The sequence below is a fragment of the Oreochromis aureus genome, linkage group 16 (assembly GCF_013358895.1).
Source record: "Oreochromis aureus strain Israel breed Guangdong linkage group 16, ZZ_aureus, whole genome shotgun sequence".
Classification (NCBI taxonomy): Eukaryota; Metazoa; Chordata; class Actinopteri; order Cichliformes; family Cichlidae; genus Oreochromis; species Oreochromis aureus.
In genome coordinates, this window is record NC_052957.1 from 13,524,690 (window position 1) to 13,540,302 (window position 15,613).

Here is a 15,613-nt window from a genome sequence, read left to right on the forward strand (position 1 = left end):
CTTGGGGGTAAATTTCTTCGGTGATTGTCCTTTTTGGTGGAGCAACTGCCTTGATCAACAGTAGCTCCCCCTGGTGTTAAAACTAAGAAGTGCAATAAACTCAAGCAAAAGTTGAAGTGCGGGCCATATTCTATTCTATTTATAAAATTACTTGCGGGCCAATTAAAACTGGACCGCGGGCCGGACTTTGGACACGCCTGTTTTAGGGGGACGCCATAGTGGATCATCTGTGCCCATCTCGACCTACTACTACTTTCCCCTGTCACACCGACCCTCTGTAAGTCCTCTTTCACAACATCCATGAATCTTCTCTCTGGTCTTACTCTTTTCCTCCTGCCTGGCAGCTCTATATTGAACATCTTTTGTCCGATATATTCACATTTTCTACACATGTTCTGCCTTGCCCCTCTGACTTTTCTTCAACCTGCTGAACCTGAGCTGTCCCTCTGAAATACTCATTTCTAATATTGTTCCTCCTGCTCACTCCCAATGAATATCTTAAACTCTACAACCTCCACCTCTGCCTCCTGTCTTTTTATTAAAGCCACCATCCCCAAACCATACATCATGTTTACTATTTTGTCAACCTTCCCTTTGATTCTTGTTTTTACTCTTTTACTCTTTCCCATCTCCACCTACTCCACCCTGCTTACTCTCTCTTCTATACCTCTCTTGTGCACTGCCTATCACTTTGGATGGTTGACCCCAGGTATTTATACTCATCTACTTTCAGTACCTCTATTCCTTGCACATTCACTGCTACACCTGGGTTTCTCTCATTCACACTTTCTATTGACTCTCATTCCTCTTTTCTCCAAAGCATACCTCCACCTTACTAGGCTCTCTTTCACTTGCTCCCTAGTCTCACTACAGATCACACTGTCATCTGCAAACATTATAGTCCACAAAGAGTCCTGCCTCACTTTACCTGTCAACCTGTCCATCACCACTGCAAACAAGAAGGGTCTCAAAGGTGATGCCTGATGTAATCCCACCCCCACCTTCAATTCATCTGTCACTCCTACCACACACCTCACCACTGTGTCTCTGTCCTCATATATGTCCTCCACAACCTTCACATACACAGTCTCTTCTATGCTTCTGTACTTCTCTATCGACACTCTCAAAGCAAACATTGCATCTGTAATACTCTTTCTCGGCATGAAGGCATACTGCTGCTCTCAACAGCTCTTTCCCATAGCTTCATGGTATGGCTCATCAACTTTATCCCTCTGTAGTTACTACAGCTCTGCACATGACTCTTGTTCTTGAAAATTGATACCAGTACACTTCCCTGTTCCTCTCTCCTACACATTTCTCTCTATATATACTAACTACCAGCTAATGTGTCAAAAAGCTATATATTGTGAACAATTAAAACCTATGGATGAATTTTTGTGCATGTAATCAGAACAATAAATCAGAAAAAACAGAGAAGCGTTATCTTCTATCAGTTGTAAATTTCCTAGCCTCTTTTTTTGTATTTTTGTATTATCCATTTGTCTCTATATCTCTGAGATTTGTCATTAATATTTTCTTTAGGCTATGCTAATATCCTACACTTAACAAATGCAAAGAGACTTTGAATAATCTTTGACCTAGACTCCTCTTTTGACTGGCATTTTAAACAGATCTTTAGGAATGATTTTTCTTCTGCAGAAATGTGTCAAAATTAGCAATATCCTGCCTCAGGGTGATGCTAAAAAAAACACCAAGTCCTTGCAATTGTTATGTCTGGGCTGGATTACTGTAATTCCTTATGATAGACTTTTCCTGAAAGGTCCCAGAAGAGGCTTCAATTGATCCAAAACACTGCCACCAAAGTGCCATCCAAGACTAGGATGAGAAAAAAAAGATTCTTCCTGATTTGTATTTAAAATCTTTCTCCTCTGATATAGACCTCATTTATCATGCCATCACCATATCATTCCAACAGAGGATTTCATTCTCAAACTGCAGGCTTATTTGTGATTTGTAGTTTACGTAAGTAGAATAGGAGAAAGAGCCTTCAGATATCTGGCCCCTCTACTGTGGGGCCTAGTTTGAGCTTGAAAGACATTAACTCTTTCCGCTTTTAAGATTAGCCTTTAACTTCTGCTATTATAGGTGCAAGGTACTTGAGAGATTTTGTCTGACGCACTGAGTACAGCTCCTCCACTCCCCTTTTTTTTCAGTCCATGTGCATGTTATTAACTTTTGTCTAATTTTTCCTGAAACCTTTTTTGTTGTTTCTGGTCTCTTCATGCTTCTCTTTTCTGTCTCCCCTTTCCCCCTCACCAGTCACTGCAGTTGGCTACCTCTCTGAACCCTTCCTAAGGTTTCTTCTTGTAAAAAGATGGGTCTTCCCCAGTGTCGCAAAGTGTTTGCTCATAGGGCATTATATGAATCTTAGGGTGTCTACCTTACAGCACAAAATAGCTGGTGATATAAAAATAACTGGTGCTAAATGGATAGAACTGAACTGAATTAATTAGTAGAAATGCAATAATACATCTGCAATGTTTTTATAACTTATATTGACCACTGAAGCAAAATCAAAGACCTTAAATAGTCCCAGTTCAGAAAAATAGTAGAAGCATACACAGTAGGCAAATGAACAACAGCTGCACTTGAAAAATAGCTTTATTAAATTATAAAAATAGGCTTGATGCAGTTAATACCACATGGAGCAGGTCCATAGGCAAAAAGTCTATTAAATATTCAGTACAGTCATTCCAGAAGTTACATATACCCTTGGAGAAAGTGTTAATGAGTGAGGGGAAAGTGCATATTAAGCTCTCAGTGTCAATATTTTCTTTTGTCAAATTTCATCTCAGGAGCAGAATTATATGTAGTTCACATAAAAAAATACATTACTTTTTGTTTGTGTTATATATTTATTAGGTGAGTATCTTATGATATTGTATAGTGATGGTTTGCCACCAGTGACCTTAAGTAAAAATCATTCTAAATATTTTTATTGTATAATATTCTAGGTAAAGGTAGGTAGGTAAAAAGAACCCTAGCCACAGAGAGAAATTAACAGACTACATAATTAAATTAAACTTCCTAAATAATGTGACCTGAATGATTCAAAGTGAACATGCAAACAGTGTTATGTAGAAGAGTAATTATCCACCTCATCTACGCATGTTTGCAGATGGCCATGTATTCTTGTGCTTTTCATCAATAGTTTGATTTGGTAAGAAAAAAGTGTAATTTAACCTTCATATTCACAGTCAAGAGACTAAAAAAAATAATATTCCTAAAAAGAACCCACAAACATTTAAGTCACATTTTCTACACTATTAAGGTCAGATTTAGTGTGAATGGACACACACTAAAGATGGCAGTCAGCTCTATGCTTGTACTTCATTTTCATCTTCGGCGTCAATTGGTATGGTTTCCATGCCGATCTTCCCCATGGCAAAATTGATGAAGACCTGTGAAGGTTCAGCAATAATGTAAGAGCCATGTCAATATGAAAGGTAATTATTTTTCTCTGACCTGCTTAATTTTGGCTGGTCAGTTTCCCAACGCCCCCACCCATCCTCTCTGTCTTCTGCCTATAGTATGTTCCAATCCCCGAGCCTCAAAGGGGTAAAGTGGTTGAAGAATATCAGCACTGGCTGCATATAAAGATCTTGTATTCTCACCCTAACTCATATTCCATTTATTTTCCCTCAGGCCTTCCCTCTGTCAGTTTCCCTCTGCCTCTTTTAAACTTTCTCTTTCTCTGTCTTTCACTCCCACTCAGCTTTCTTGTGTCCCTCCTTCCTTTCCCACCTCTCTCTTCTTCTCTCACTCCCTGTCCCTTTTTTCTGTCCCTTGCCACCATCAACCCACACCTACAAAAACCTCACACTAGTTCTTCCCCTCTCTCAGTTTATGTTGTCTCTTTTTTTCTCACCTCATCCAGTGTGGTCTGGCTCACAGAGAAGTGCTTGATCTGCAGAGCATTCTTGTTGGACTCCAGCTGGTCGAAGATGTCAGCCAAACCTCCAGGAGCAAATGGGACGTGGTACTCCACCACATTCGAGTGCTGGTCCTGTGTGTTGAAAAAGGATGACCAAATGTGAGGTTAAAAGTTAAAAGAAAGTGCTCATTCTTCTTTAACTATAATTCTATTCTTGCACCTGTATGAAGAAAATAAAATCCTTCTTAATCTTACAATGCTGCAAACATTATTTTTGGGGTAGAAAATCTACATTATTTTTAAAATACTGTACACGCACTGCACTTTTGGTAAGGGCTCTGGGCACAGCAGGTACTTATATAATGAGTTTCCTTCTATTCTTAGCTGAGCAAGTCAGCATTATAATGAAGAAAAGTCCAGATGGGTAGCGAGGTATCAGTTCATTTTTATAGATTCTTTAATGGTGCACTGATTATTATCATCATATTAACACTGACTCAAACTAGTATTGTGAACGGGGTTAATCACGGTGACAAATACACAAAATTATCACCCAGCTCGGAAGGTAACCCCATGCTTAAATGACTGATTTAGCGGTTTCACAGGCAACAACTTTGCTGTTTTGGTTCACTCCCACATTCCCTCAGGAGTTGGTGAAGACTAAAACAGTAGGAGTGAGGCAGACAGAAACATGACGCCAAATTAGTGCTTATGCTGATTCATGTCTGCTGGATGTGTAAATAAGCAACTGTTTGCTAACATGTTTGCCTTAAACACTGACAAATGTATCCATATTTATATATCCATCTGTTATATATAATTATATACCAGAAACATAAACAATCTAAAGGACCTTAGAATACTGCCAGGATTTATCACAATCACTACATCTGTGGATGTATTATATTAGTTTGTTAGGCAAATAATAAAAGCTCATAATTTAAGAGTATATTGCCTTATTAATTATTAATTGATCATTAATGCCTCGTGTACTTTAGAGTTTATAGTGCATATTTAAAAATATGCACGCAAAGTAGTCAAGAGTCCTTTTTTTACCAAGTACTCTTGACTGCTCTGGATAGCTCACCTTGAGATAAGTGCTGGGGAATCTGCGCTGCATGAAGCTAGTGATTTTCCCTACGTCACAGGAGGCCTCAGCCAAGTACATCTTCACAGTGAACCCACTGCCAAACCTGCACGAGGGAGATTTTATGAACAAAGCAGAGTTATTACATGTCTGAGGCATGGGGCTCTGGTGGTGGAGTGAGAGAGTGTGTGTGCGTGCATGTGTGTGTGTGTGTGTGTGTGTGTGTGTGTGTGTGTGTGTGTGTGTGTGTGGTGGAGGGCACTGTTCTTACAAATGAAATTGAGCATTCAACTGCACAAAGGACCATAGGGGGCAAGAAAGAGAGGCAGTGGAGACAGGGTGTGGAGAACAGTAATGGCAGGGTTGTAGGATGAGGAGAGGTCACTAACCTGTTCTTAATGTGCTGCAGGGAGCCCAGGCATCGGAACTGACCTTTCACCATGATGGCAAGACGGCTGCACAGTGCCTCACATTCCTCCATGCTGAGATTTGGAGACAAAGAGGGAAAGATAAAAGGTCATACAAAGGTCCATTAGGATAAAAGTAATTACCCATGCCAGCTGTCACACAGAAATAAAAATATATATATTTATATATGTTATTGCATTTGTTATCTAGAGTATGCTGTGGGAAAAAGATTGAATGGCTTTCTCCTAGAATGCTAATCATCTCTGCACAAATCTCTCCTTTGTGCTAAGGTCATATAATGGGTGCATGATATCTTCTAACCTGTGGGATGTGAGAACCACGGCGCACTTTCCTTTCACTTCCTCAGAGATGATTTTCCATAGGTGACGCTTAGTACGAGGGTCCATGCCAGAGCTTGGCTCATCCTGTGGATAACGGAGGAATGAGACAAGAATAGAGAAATGGTCAAAACAGCATAAAGGCATCAAATGAAAACATGGAAGGCAGCATGTAGCAAACACAGCGTAGTGCATACAGTAGAGGGAAGGGCACAGCAAAGAAGAGAGAGTAAACACATATATAAATGCAAAATAGGAATGGGGATGGGAGGTCCAGTGTTGCATGCAGAGCAAACAACAGAGAAATGAAGACAAATCAAACAAGGGAGCACTGGTTACTGAAGAAAACATGGGGAGGAAAAGGGAATAGCTGAAGACAAAAAGGAATAGGAAGAGAAAAAGAGAAGAGAGGATTTGATGGAGACATAAGGCACAAACAAACTTAAAAGCTACAGGCAAGACCACCCCTCGGGTAAGCTTGGGTAAGCAGACTAATTAACTATATGAGATCTGTCAAGTCTAAGTGATCGATATCTGCTTTCCTTCAAAGACCATTTCAGGAGGAACGGTGCAGAGTTAGTTTAATATTTGTTGTCTGGTGACTTGTTAGGAAATTAAATGTGCAGCTACAGCAGTGTGAACAGGTGTGTCCTCACCAGGAGAAGGATTTGTGGATTCCCGATGAGAGCCAGCGCTGTAGAGAGCTTCCTGCGGGTGCCACAACTGTAACCGTCGGTAATGATGTTTCTGTGGTAGTTGAGCTGCAGCCTCTTCAGTAGGTAGTTCACCAGCTACAGAGGAAACATGCAGGGGATTACAAAGTGGATGGACAAAATAACAAACAGCACATGTGAGAGGACTCTAGTTTGGCATTCACTAATCCCAGCCAGAATTTGACTACACAGATATTGTAATAATTTTTAATTAGCAGTATGTTTTCTTTTTTAATTGGTGGTGCAGCACTTTGCTAGTTTACATGCCAGTTGTCAAAGCAAATCATTTATTTATTACTGCATGGACTACCACCTGTAATCTTCTTTTTAGACACTTTACATGCTAAGTGATAAGCACAATTAATGATAGAAAACAACAGTAATTAAAGGTAATAAAATTTGCTTTGCCTTTTTCCATCCATGTTTATATCAGAATCAGAATACTTTATTAATCCCTAAAGAAATTATGTTGTGTATGCTCTGTATGTATTATATATATCTGAATGTAGATCATGGAAATTTCCAAACCCCGTCTGTTGTAAACTGCTAATCATTGCAGGAGATGTGTAATGGTCTTTCAGTGATGTAACGGGAGTCGATAGGTCTAATGATTGCTCCTCGTGGCTGTTTGACCCCCTGCCTTCACCCCAAAGCAAAATGAGACAGTGTTATAGACTACCATGCTGTTCCTAGCTTCATCCACATGATAAAGCTTCAAACAGATGCTGTCCCTTAACAGCCAAATCACAACTGCAGTCACTTCAAGACGCTTTCTATTGTAAGGTAGAGACTCTAAGATAATGCAAAGAACTCAACTGGAGACCCTCAGTGGAGATCCAATATATAACTACACATACTTGTTTTCACAATAGGAAAATATAGATTTACATGATAAAGGCTAAAGGGTGATTCTGTTTCTTACTGCCAATTTTATATTCATGTTATGCGTGTAACTGCTTTCTCCCATTTCGCCCAGTACAGCCACACAACAAATAACTAAGGTATCTATCTATTCCACTTCCATGAATATTTAATTCTGTTTGTACAGCAGTGATGACTTTACTCTGTGACTTTATTCTATCTAAACTCTATGCAGTCCCGGGGCTGCAGAAGCTGATGCAGTATAATCCATTTGGTGCATGGCAGTTGATCCTCTGTGTTAAACCCAGCAGGGATCAAAAACCCTTAATGACTTATAAACATTTCAGTCACTTAAAACTCTTCAAGGCTTCCCTGTTAATCAAATAAAATAGTGTGCTGTAAATACAACTACATTTTCAAATAGCTTAAAGTGATTTCCCATTGGTAGGCTTTAGTCTTTTTCCCATTAGTTGGCAAATTTGGAAACCAGATCGATGAAGCAAGTTAATGCAATAGATACCTTCACTTAGAGTCTCTGCTGTTTCTCTGTAAGACAATTCGCCTTTTGTCTAGAGTTTTCATTACCATTCACTGTTTTTAAAAGTTTCATACTAGACAAATACACAGTATTTTGTATATGTGAATGATAAAGACTGGTAACATAGACTATTCCTCATGCAGCAGGTTCAAATCAAAATATGATGTTTTTATGTTCTCTCATAAAAGCCGCTTTCTATCACCTTTGATGTTACAGCTCATTAAGCCAACAAAACCATGTCAATGCAAAATGACCCCATTAAGGCCTGTCTCATTATGCACAGCTAGGGGACTGTCAGTAGGAGACAGCATAAGAGGAACTCTATATATAACCTCAGCTTTGAGAATTAGCCTGATGCTGCTGCAGTTGCCATTATAACCATTGTTGTCAGTATACCGACCGGAGAGGAGGGGCTGTAACAACAGCAGTGAGGGTGATTAGTGTCAGACAGATCCATTTCTGTGCTTTACTGTCTGTGTAAGCATGTGTATCTATGTGCAGCACACTTGGTAATGTGCGTGCTCAATTCTGTTGGTAAAATGCCTGAGACTGTCAGAGACAATGTTTTTGTTGTTCTTCATTCTGACCTCAAAATGGTGCAGAGAGAGAGAAAAAAGCAGACAGCGCTTACAGCTTGTCATGATATTTTCCACAATTTCTCACACTCCTAAGAGCTGCTTATTTTTGTTCTTCTCTGTCTTTCAAAAAAGAAATATTGATGATATATTGATATTAAAAATCAGCACACATCACGTGCTGATTGGTTGCTCTGCAGAGTCCTCTAACAGGCAGACACACTCAGCAATCACCACAGAAGCAAGATTGATTAGTTCTCAGGAATGATAAATGAGAAGATTGAGGCTTAAGTGGCATGTCAAACAAGATTCTCCTGTCATAAAAGCAGAATTTAAATATAAATTTGTCCGCAGTAATGCATACTACATCAGCTCAGTTCTGAAGTTTGGACTGCACAAGCTGACAACAAAAGCTTTTTCATTTCGCTACAGATTCTACAGCTTTCATCACACATCATTCATCGCTGCACACTTTCTGATTCAGTATGCATAGGAGCAGCATCAGCTACTAGTCCTGCGCTGGAAGTGCACCTTTGAATTTATATCAGATCCTGTGTCACTTTTTGAATGCTATTGTCACTTGGCAAAGTGACAATAGGCAGCACTGAGTCTGCAGCTCTTTCTTACCCTTTCTGTCTCCCACTTTGAGACACCACGTATGCGAGCGTAGAAGTACAAGTGCTCTTCTCCAGTGAGCAAATCATCCAGTGCATCCACTTGAGGACAGTAGCCGATGTTAATTCCCTGTTTCCGGCACTCCATGATGTCTACCAAACGTCTGGGGGGAAAAACACACACACACAAAGAAAGATTTTCTTAAGCAGCATTCACCACATGATGTGGGACAGGTAGGCATGTAAGGTGTTTCAGAGGATCTGCTGTCTGTGGGGTGCTATCTAGCTTGCTAATATCCACTTTATATACTGACAACACAGCACGACTGTACATTGCTACTTGTATGAAAGCTCTTCAGATACATCTTTAAGATAAAATTGCTAGTTTCTAAATCCCAAAACTATCATATTCAAATTTTCCCCAATAAAAACTAATAACATCCCTCATATGTGAATGATTGCATTACGTAATTAAATTTTGGGATTACCTATGCACCTGTACCAATAAAATGAAATTCTTTCTTGTAAATGTTTAATTCTATAAGTCATCTTTATTTTGCTGGAATGTGTACATACTTATCCTGACACCTCTGCATCATTTTAGTGTTCAGCTAAGATGCAAGAGTGGTCATAAAAACACAAATATTCCCACTAAGTTAATTCTGTGATAGGTTATCACAGTGGTGGAAGAAGGGGGTAATAAAGAAAAACAGATTAAATACAAACATGCACTAGGCCACATTCGCATGTTAAATGAGTAAATATATTCAAGTAAAGCTTACCCATCCCAGTCCTTGATCTGTGCAGTGCCATCAGTGGGGCTAACGTCTCCAGTCAGCATCTTGAAGGTGGTAGTTTTTCCTGCTCCGTTCACTCCCAGCAAGCCAAAGCACTAAAAATAAACACTAGTTTCTTAGTAACTTCAAGCATTTTGCTATTATGCAGTACTGTGACGTAAAGATGGGTTTTTTAAAGATTAGCTAGATCTTTAGGTCAGTATTTAGTGCTGCAAAACTGTGTAAAAAAAGAAGTGTGTCCAAAGAAAGCTTTTTCATACAACCAGACATCTGAAGTAATAGAATAAAAATGACTCGGATCAAAGACTGGACTGAAGTTGGTCAAAGTAAAATAAAGGCTTTGAGAGTAAATTAAAATGACAGCTTAAAATGATCACTTTTTACTGGCTGCAGAAGAATATGAAAATGCTGGGCTGTCTTTTTAGTCCATATTAAAATGTACAATGTTGTACAACCTTGTTATAGCCGCCAACAGTGGCTCCAAATCCTCTGCTGTGTTAATAACAGTAGGCTGTTGGTATTTTAAATTAATTCCAATTTTTGACGAGTCCATTGCACACAGCGACTAGTACCACCATACAGCTCTTCAGAAATAACAAAACAGGCTGTGTGATTTCTGGGTAATTATTTAGTTATGCTGCTGCCATAAGAGATTAGTCATTATTACACAATACCCCCCATTTTGCTATCCTCTTGCCTTAGAACAGCTTTACTATATTAGTATTCTGTGCTCCTGTCTCTGAGGCTTACCTCTCCTGCAGGAATGCCCACAGACAGATTCTTGACAGCGTGGACCTTCTTACTGAGGTGTTGATAGATCTTTGTGAGCCGGTTGACTTGCAGTATGTCTGAGCTGGCTGCTCCACTGGCCACTCTGAGATGCTCAGACACCACATCCTCATCCTGATCATCATCATAAGCCGCCTGGGGCACAGTCTTGATGTAGCAAATTAGACGCCTACAATACAGAAAGATTGTTGTTTTGTTTTTAAATAAGTGCAAGGCATTCAAGTTAATATAAATGCTTTATCCCCCCCTCCATCCCTGCCACAAAAAAAAAATCAAATCAAATCAACAAAATCTTGGCCCACTTAGAATTAAAAAAAAATATCAAATTTTACTTGCGATTGTCTTCTCTAATTACTTAACATTGCTCTGTTGCATATTTAACCACCCCATTGCATATTATCTGCATTTATCACATCTCATTTTCAGATTTTTGGCTACAAGAAGACTGCTTTATCAGTGTTAGCAGAAAACACATCTTGTGCATTTGCAAGTCCATCCTACCTTTAAAGAAAGCAACTGAAACTGATCTCAGTTAAAGATTCTGTGAATGTATATTCTCCTTTATATTACCAGCTCTGACGTCTGTGTTTCTCACCTGACTTTGCGCATTAGAGATTTGTTGATCAAGAGGCGCAGCGTGAAGAAGACCAGGCCCTGGATGATGGAGGAGATGAACATCCATCCCAGACCTTCTGTGGAGAATGGGTTCTTGTAGGCATCGACTCCATAGCCACTGAGAATCTGGACCTCTATGTCACCTCTGGCCAGTTCCATCAGTCCGTTCCCAAAGCTGAACTGGGGGAAGATGAGGAAGGCGTAGCTCAGCTTCTGGAAGATTTCCTGGATTGCCTACAGGAGAGAAGGACAGAAGAGGGGACATTTAGAAGAAGCTGAGAGAAAGATCTGAGGATGTGAAACTGAGTTTAACTGAGCTCATCTTGAATTTTTCACTTTCCTGTCAATGGACAAGCAAGGCATGTTTTCTAAGTTTCCCCTGATTCTTACAGTTAATCTTACCTCAGGATTGTGCATTGATATTTGACCCAGAAAGTAGAGGATGCAGGTGGTCAAGATGGTGTTGACACTGATGAAGAGGTTGATGCACACGTAGCTGATAAAGGCCATCTCTGCATCCCTGAAGATCCCGGCAAACAGATACATCCATGGGAAGGTGGAAAACCTGAGGTGACAGAATAATCACATTTTAAACTTGGTATCAGCAAAAAATAACTCCACAGATGCACTGCAAAGCTGCGGTAATGTGGTTGGGTTGGTTTGAAATACAGAAAAACAGTCAGAAGGTTATAATATAAAATTAATAGTGAAATTGTGCAGTCTTGCTTACAAATGCACCTTCTAAAATATAGGCTGGTGTGAAGAGAGCCAGACAGAGTAGCTATGAGCCTTAAGAAAAAGAAGCCAGCAAAGAATACTGAAAAAAGAAGGTGGAATATACCACGCTACAAGGAGGGTAAACATTCAGTCATGAAGCCAAAATAGAGGAAGATAAATTACTTCTCCCTATATTGTCAAGGTGGAAAAAAGACCTTTCTTTTTTTGTTCTCTCTTTTCCCTCGCATAATCTGTTTGTCCATTTGATTGTTAAGTCTGGGTCAGCAATACAGAGAGGAAGAGAAGGAGGGGAGAAAGAAATGAAAAAAAAAAAGTAGGGTGGGAAATGAAAGAGACAGACACAAACAGATAGAGCCAGACAGAGACAAAGCATCTGCATGCTTTGCCCAAAAAAGGTGCTTGGTAGGCAAGTGTGGGTGCCAAGTCATGACAAGGAACAGAAGCAAGAAGGCTGAACACCAGACCAGGTGGGTGCAGCCTGACAGATGGAGCACTGTGATTACTCATTGCTTGGGAAGGAGACATCTGTCTGATAAATGAGAAGCAGAGTGCTGACTTGGCCTTCTAAAATCTAGGGCTCAGGGCGAGGCCTCCAAACAACAACGGCAAACACAAGAGTGTAAACCTCAGCAGCAGCTCGGGGATTGATGTAAATAATCCCAGTAATTCAGATGAGGCGAAACATGACACATCAGTGGTTTTGATACCATCCCCAAATCTCTTTGTCAGACTGAATTGAAACCTTGGTATTTCGAGATTATAGCTAACCTCTATCTCATACTAAGTCATTCTGTTATTGCCATAAGCCCTGTTGCTTCCTGATTCCTCCCTTTCTCCCTCTCTAGTGTCTTTGCCTTGAATGGGATAAACATGTTGGCAGTGATTTTTCCATCAGCATTGCAGTCCTACTGCCATCTGTCTTAGCAAGAAATTCACAATAAAATTTTTTGCAGCGTTTGCTCGTCCTTATGCTCTGCACTGTAAATCCAACCTACTGGCACAGCATTGCAGTGCATGTGTGGAGATAGGCTTTTGAAAATGTATAAACCTTTCAATGATTGCTTGACTTTGGAAAGTCCTCTGCAAGAAATGTATTGTCCATTTGAATGAATCAGTATTTTCCCTGTTTGGCTCCTTGGATGAGCTGGGTTCATGTTGAGGGTGATGGGCCTGCTGCAAGCATAAAGCACCATTCAATGAATGGGTTTGGTTTTGAGCAGTGCAGATGCTTCTGGAAACTTCACACACTTCCTGCTGTTGTCTCAGCAGGGCAACAGCCAGAACAACACATTCACCATCTCTATGACAGATTTGATGCAGTTCCCTTAAAACATTTTTTATAAACATGTCCATCATTCAGTGTGGTTCAGGTTGAAAATAAACTCAGAGGTAAGTAAAAAATAGTTACAGTACTGTGCAAAAATTTGAGGCAGGTGTGAAAAAATGCTCGAAACAAAGAATGTTTTCCGAAATATAAATGATTGTTTACTGGCCCCAAATGTATCCTGCAGCAGGATGATGACCCCATTAAGAAATCATTAAGAACTATCTTCAGCACAAAGAAGAACAAGTACTGGAAGTGATGGTATGGCCCCCACAGTGCTCTGATCTCAACATCATCAAATGTGTCTGGGATTACATGAAGATACAGAAAGATGTGAGGACGCCTACATCCACAGAAGATCTGTGTTTAGTCCTCCAAGATGTTTGGAACAACCAACCAGCCGAGTTCCTTCAAAAACTGTGTGCAAGTGTACCTAGAAGAATTGATGATGTTTTGAAGGCAAAGGGCAGTCACACCAAATATTGATTTGATTTAGATTTCTCTTTTGTTCATTCACTGCATTTTGTTGATTGATGAAAATAAATGATTATTAAACTTCCATTTTTGAAAGCATTCTTTCCTGCACAGTACTGTATATTGCAACTAAAAGTGTCATAAGCAGTCATTACAGTACAGACCATTATCCTAGTGAACATTTAGGCCATTAGCAGTCTCTTTAATTTACCTCTTTATGAAGTGGTAGCAAAGATTACCTGCACTAAACCTTTCAATCTGACTGCTTGTCTAATGGCTACGTTGCTATTGTGTTGCATCTATATTTTGTGACATTGCCATGTTCTCTGACCTTAGCCATTAGTAAGTATTATAATATTATATGACAGAATGATACCCAAATTAAGTTAAAATAAAATAAATGTTTGCTTTCATAATGGAAAGCAATCCAGTAGTATAGCTACTATAGAGAGAACAATCTCTAAAAGATTGTCTTCCAAAATTTTCACCCACATGAAGGACTGGTTCATAATCAAATACATTTTTGTCAACAATATACACTCCAGTACAACTACAATGTGACTACAATTAGTGAATCTACTTTTTTCAAAGTTACTGACCCAAAGAGCACCAGGAGGAGAGTGACGGCACCCAAATTTTGGCGTTCTGTAAATGCTGGTATCTGGAAGGCAGCAATCACAGCAACGGTCGCAGCTACAGGGACCAAATAGATGACCTATGGAAAAAGGTGGGGCACGATGAAGCAACAGAAAGTCACTTCATTTAATAACTTTTAAAAAAGATATATGGATGAAATTAAGTTGAACACATGGTTTTCAATATTGTAACCAATTTACGAAATATGACGTTACCATGTCATAGATGAAGTTTACAATCCAGTAGAAGGACTCGCTGATGCCAGCGATGTGCTGAAGCCTCTTGGACCCTTTTTGGTGCTCAGTGACCTCATAGATGGCAAAACTGGCTGTTGTAATTGAGAAGCCTGTGAGCACGCACATAGCCACAAGGAGGTGGAGCAATCCCTGGACACTGTGAAGAAAAGATCATCCAGGTTATGTGATTAAATACCATTAACCATTGAGTTATCATGAATAATGCACTTATCATGTTACTGGGCCATGTATTGTGTGGCGTTTTTTTTTTAATTTCTTTTGTTCTGTTCTTTTGAATTAAAACTACTACAATAACAACAACAAAGAGTGCAGAAGAGTGAATATAAACTGGCGTTCAACCAGGTGTATGTATTTTCTGAAAATACGAGCTCATTTTAACCAGAATTATCATATTATTCCTTACTGGGACGTGACTCATTTGAACTACTGAGGAACCTCACAATGAATGGAATCCCATTAATAACAAACAGCTTTGTGAAAAAAAATCTTTGACAAGATAACAGCAAGAGAAACAGATCACTTCACGCAGAGAACAACTTCACACTGCTGTTGCTGTACAGTCAGCAAGCCAAGGGTGTTGCTGTGAGACTGCAGAGCCTATTGTCCAGATTAGACCCCAGAAATCCAGTTGAAGCTTTGATCCCCTCAGTTTGTCTTCTACCCAGCGTGTTCATTTAAACTTTCTTGATGCCAAGCCAGTACCTGTTCGTCTCCAGTGCTCTCTCGCCTACCCTACATGCAACTGAACTACTTTTACCACTCCCCTCTGGCTGGGGCACAACACCTCAAACTAAACACAATGAACTGCACGAAGCTGAAAAGAGGATGAAGATGAAGCTGGCAGAGTGTCCGAGTGGGAAGGAGTGAGAACAACAGAGAGGGACATGTGGTGGGCGTTTCAGGGCAGCACTAACTACAGAGGATAGCCAGGAGCGACAGCTACAGAGCAGGCTT

At 39.9% G+C, this 15,613-nt stretch overlaps 1 protein-coding gene across 1 annotated transcript in view; it reads right to left on the minus strand.

Annotated features, from left to right (window-relative positions):
• Nucleotides 1-2,604: 2,604 nt before the first annotated feature.
• Nucleotides 2,605-15,613, minus strand: part of abca12 (ATP-binding cassette, sub-family A (ABC1), member 12) — a 45,887-nt gene continuing 32,878 nt past the window's right edge. The window contains 13 exon segments of the mRNA XM_039600109.1: nucleotides 2,605-3,422; nucleotides 3,890-4,027; nucleotides 4,983-5,088; nucleotides 5,372-5,464; nucleotides 5,712-5,815; nucleotides 6,385-6,519; nucleotides 9,043-9,193; nucleotides 9,812-9,921; nucleotides 10,577-10,784; nucleotides 11,211-11,464; nucleotides 11,633-11,795; nucleotides 14,366-14,481; nucleotides 14,618-14,795. Coding sequence (XP_039456043.1) covers nucleotides 3,339-3,422; nucleotides 3,890-4,027; nucleotides 4,983-5,088; nucleotides 5,372-5,464; nucleotides 5,712-5,815; nucleotides 6,385-6,519; nucleotides 9,043-9,193; nucleotides 9,812-9,921; nucleotides 10,577-10,784; nucleotides 11,211-11,464; nucleotides 11,633-11,795; nucleotides 14,366-14,481; nucleotides 14,618-14,795 — 1,840 coding nt within the window. The 3' untranslated portion in view covers nucleotides 2,605-3,338.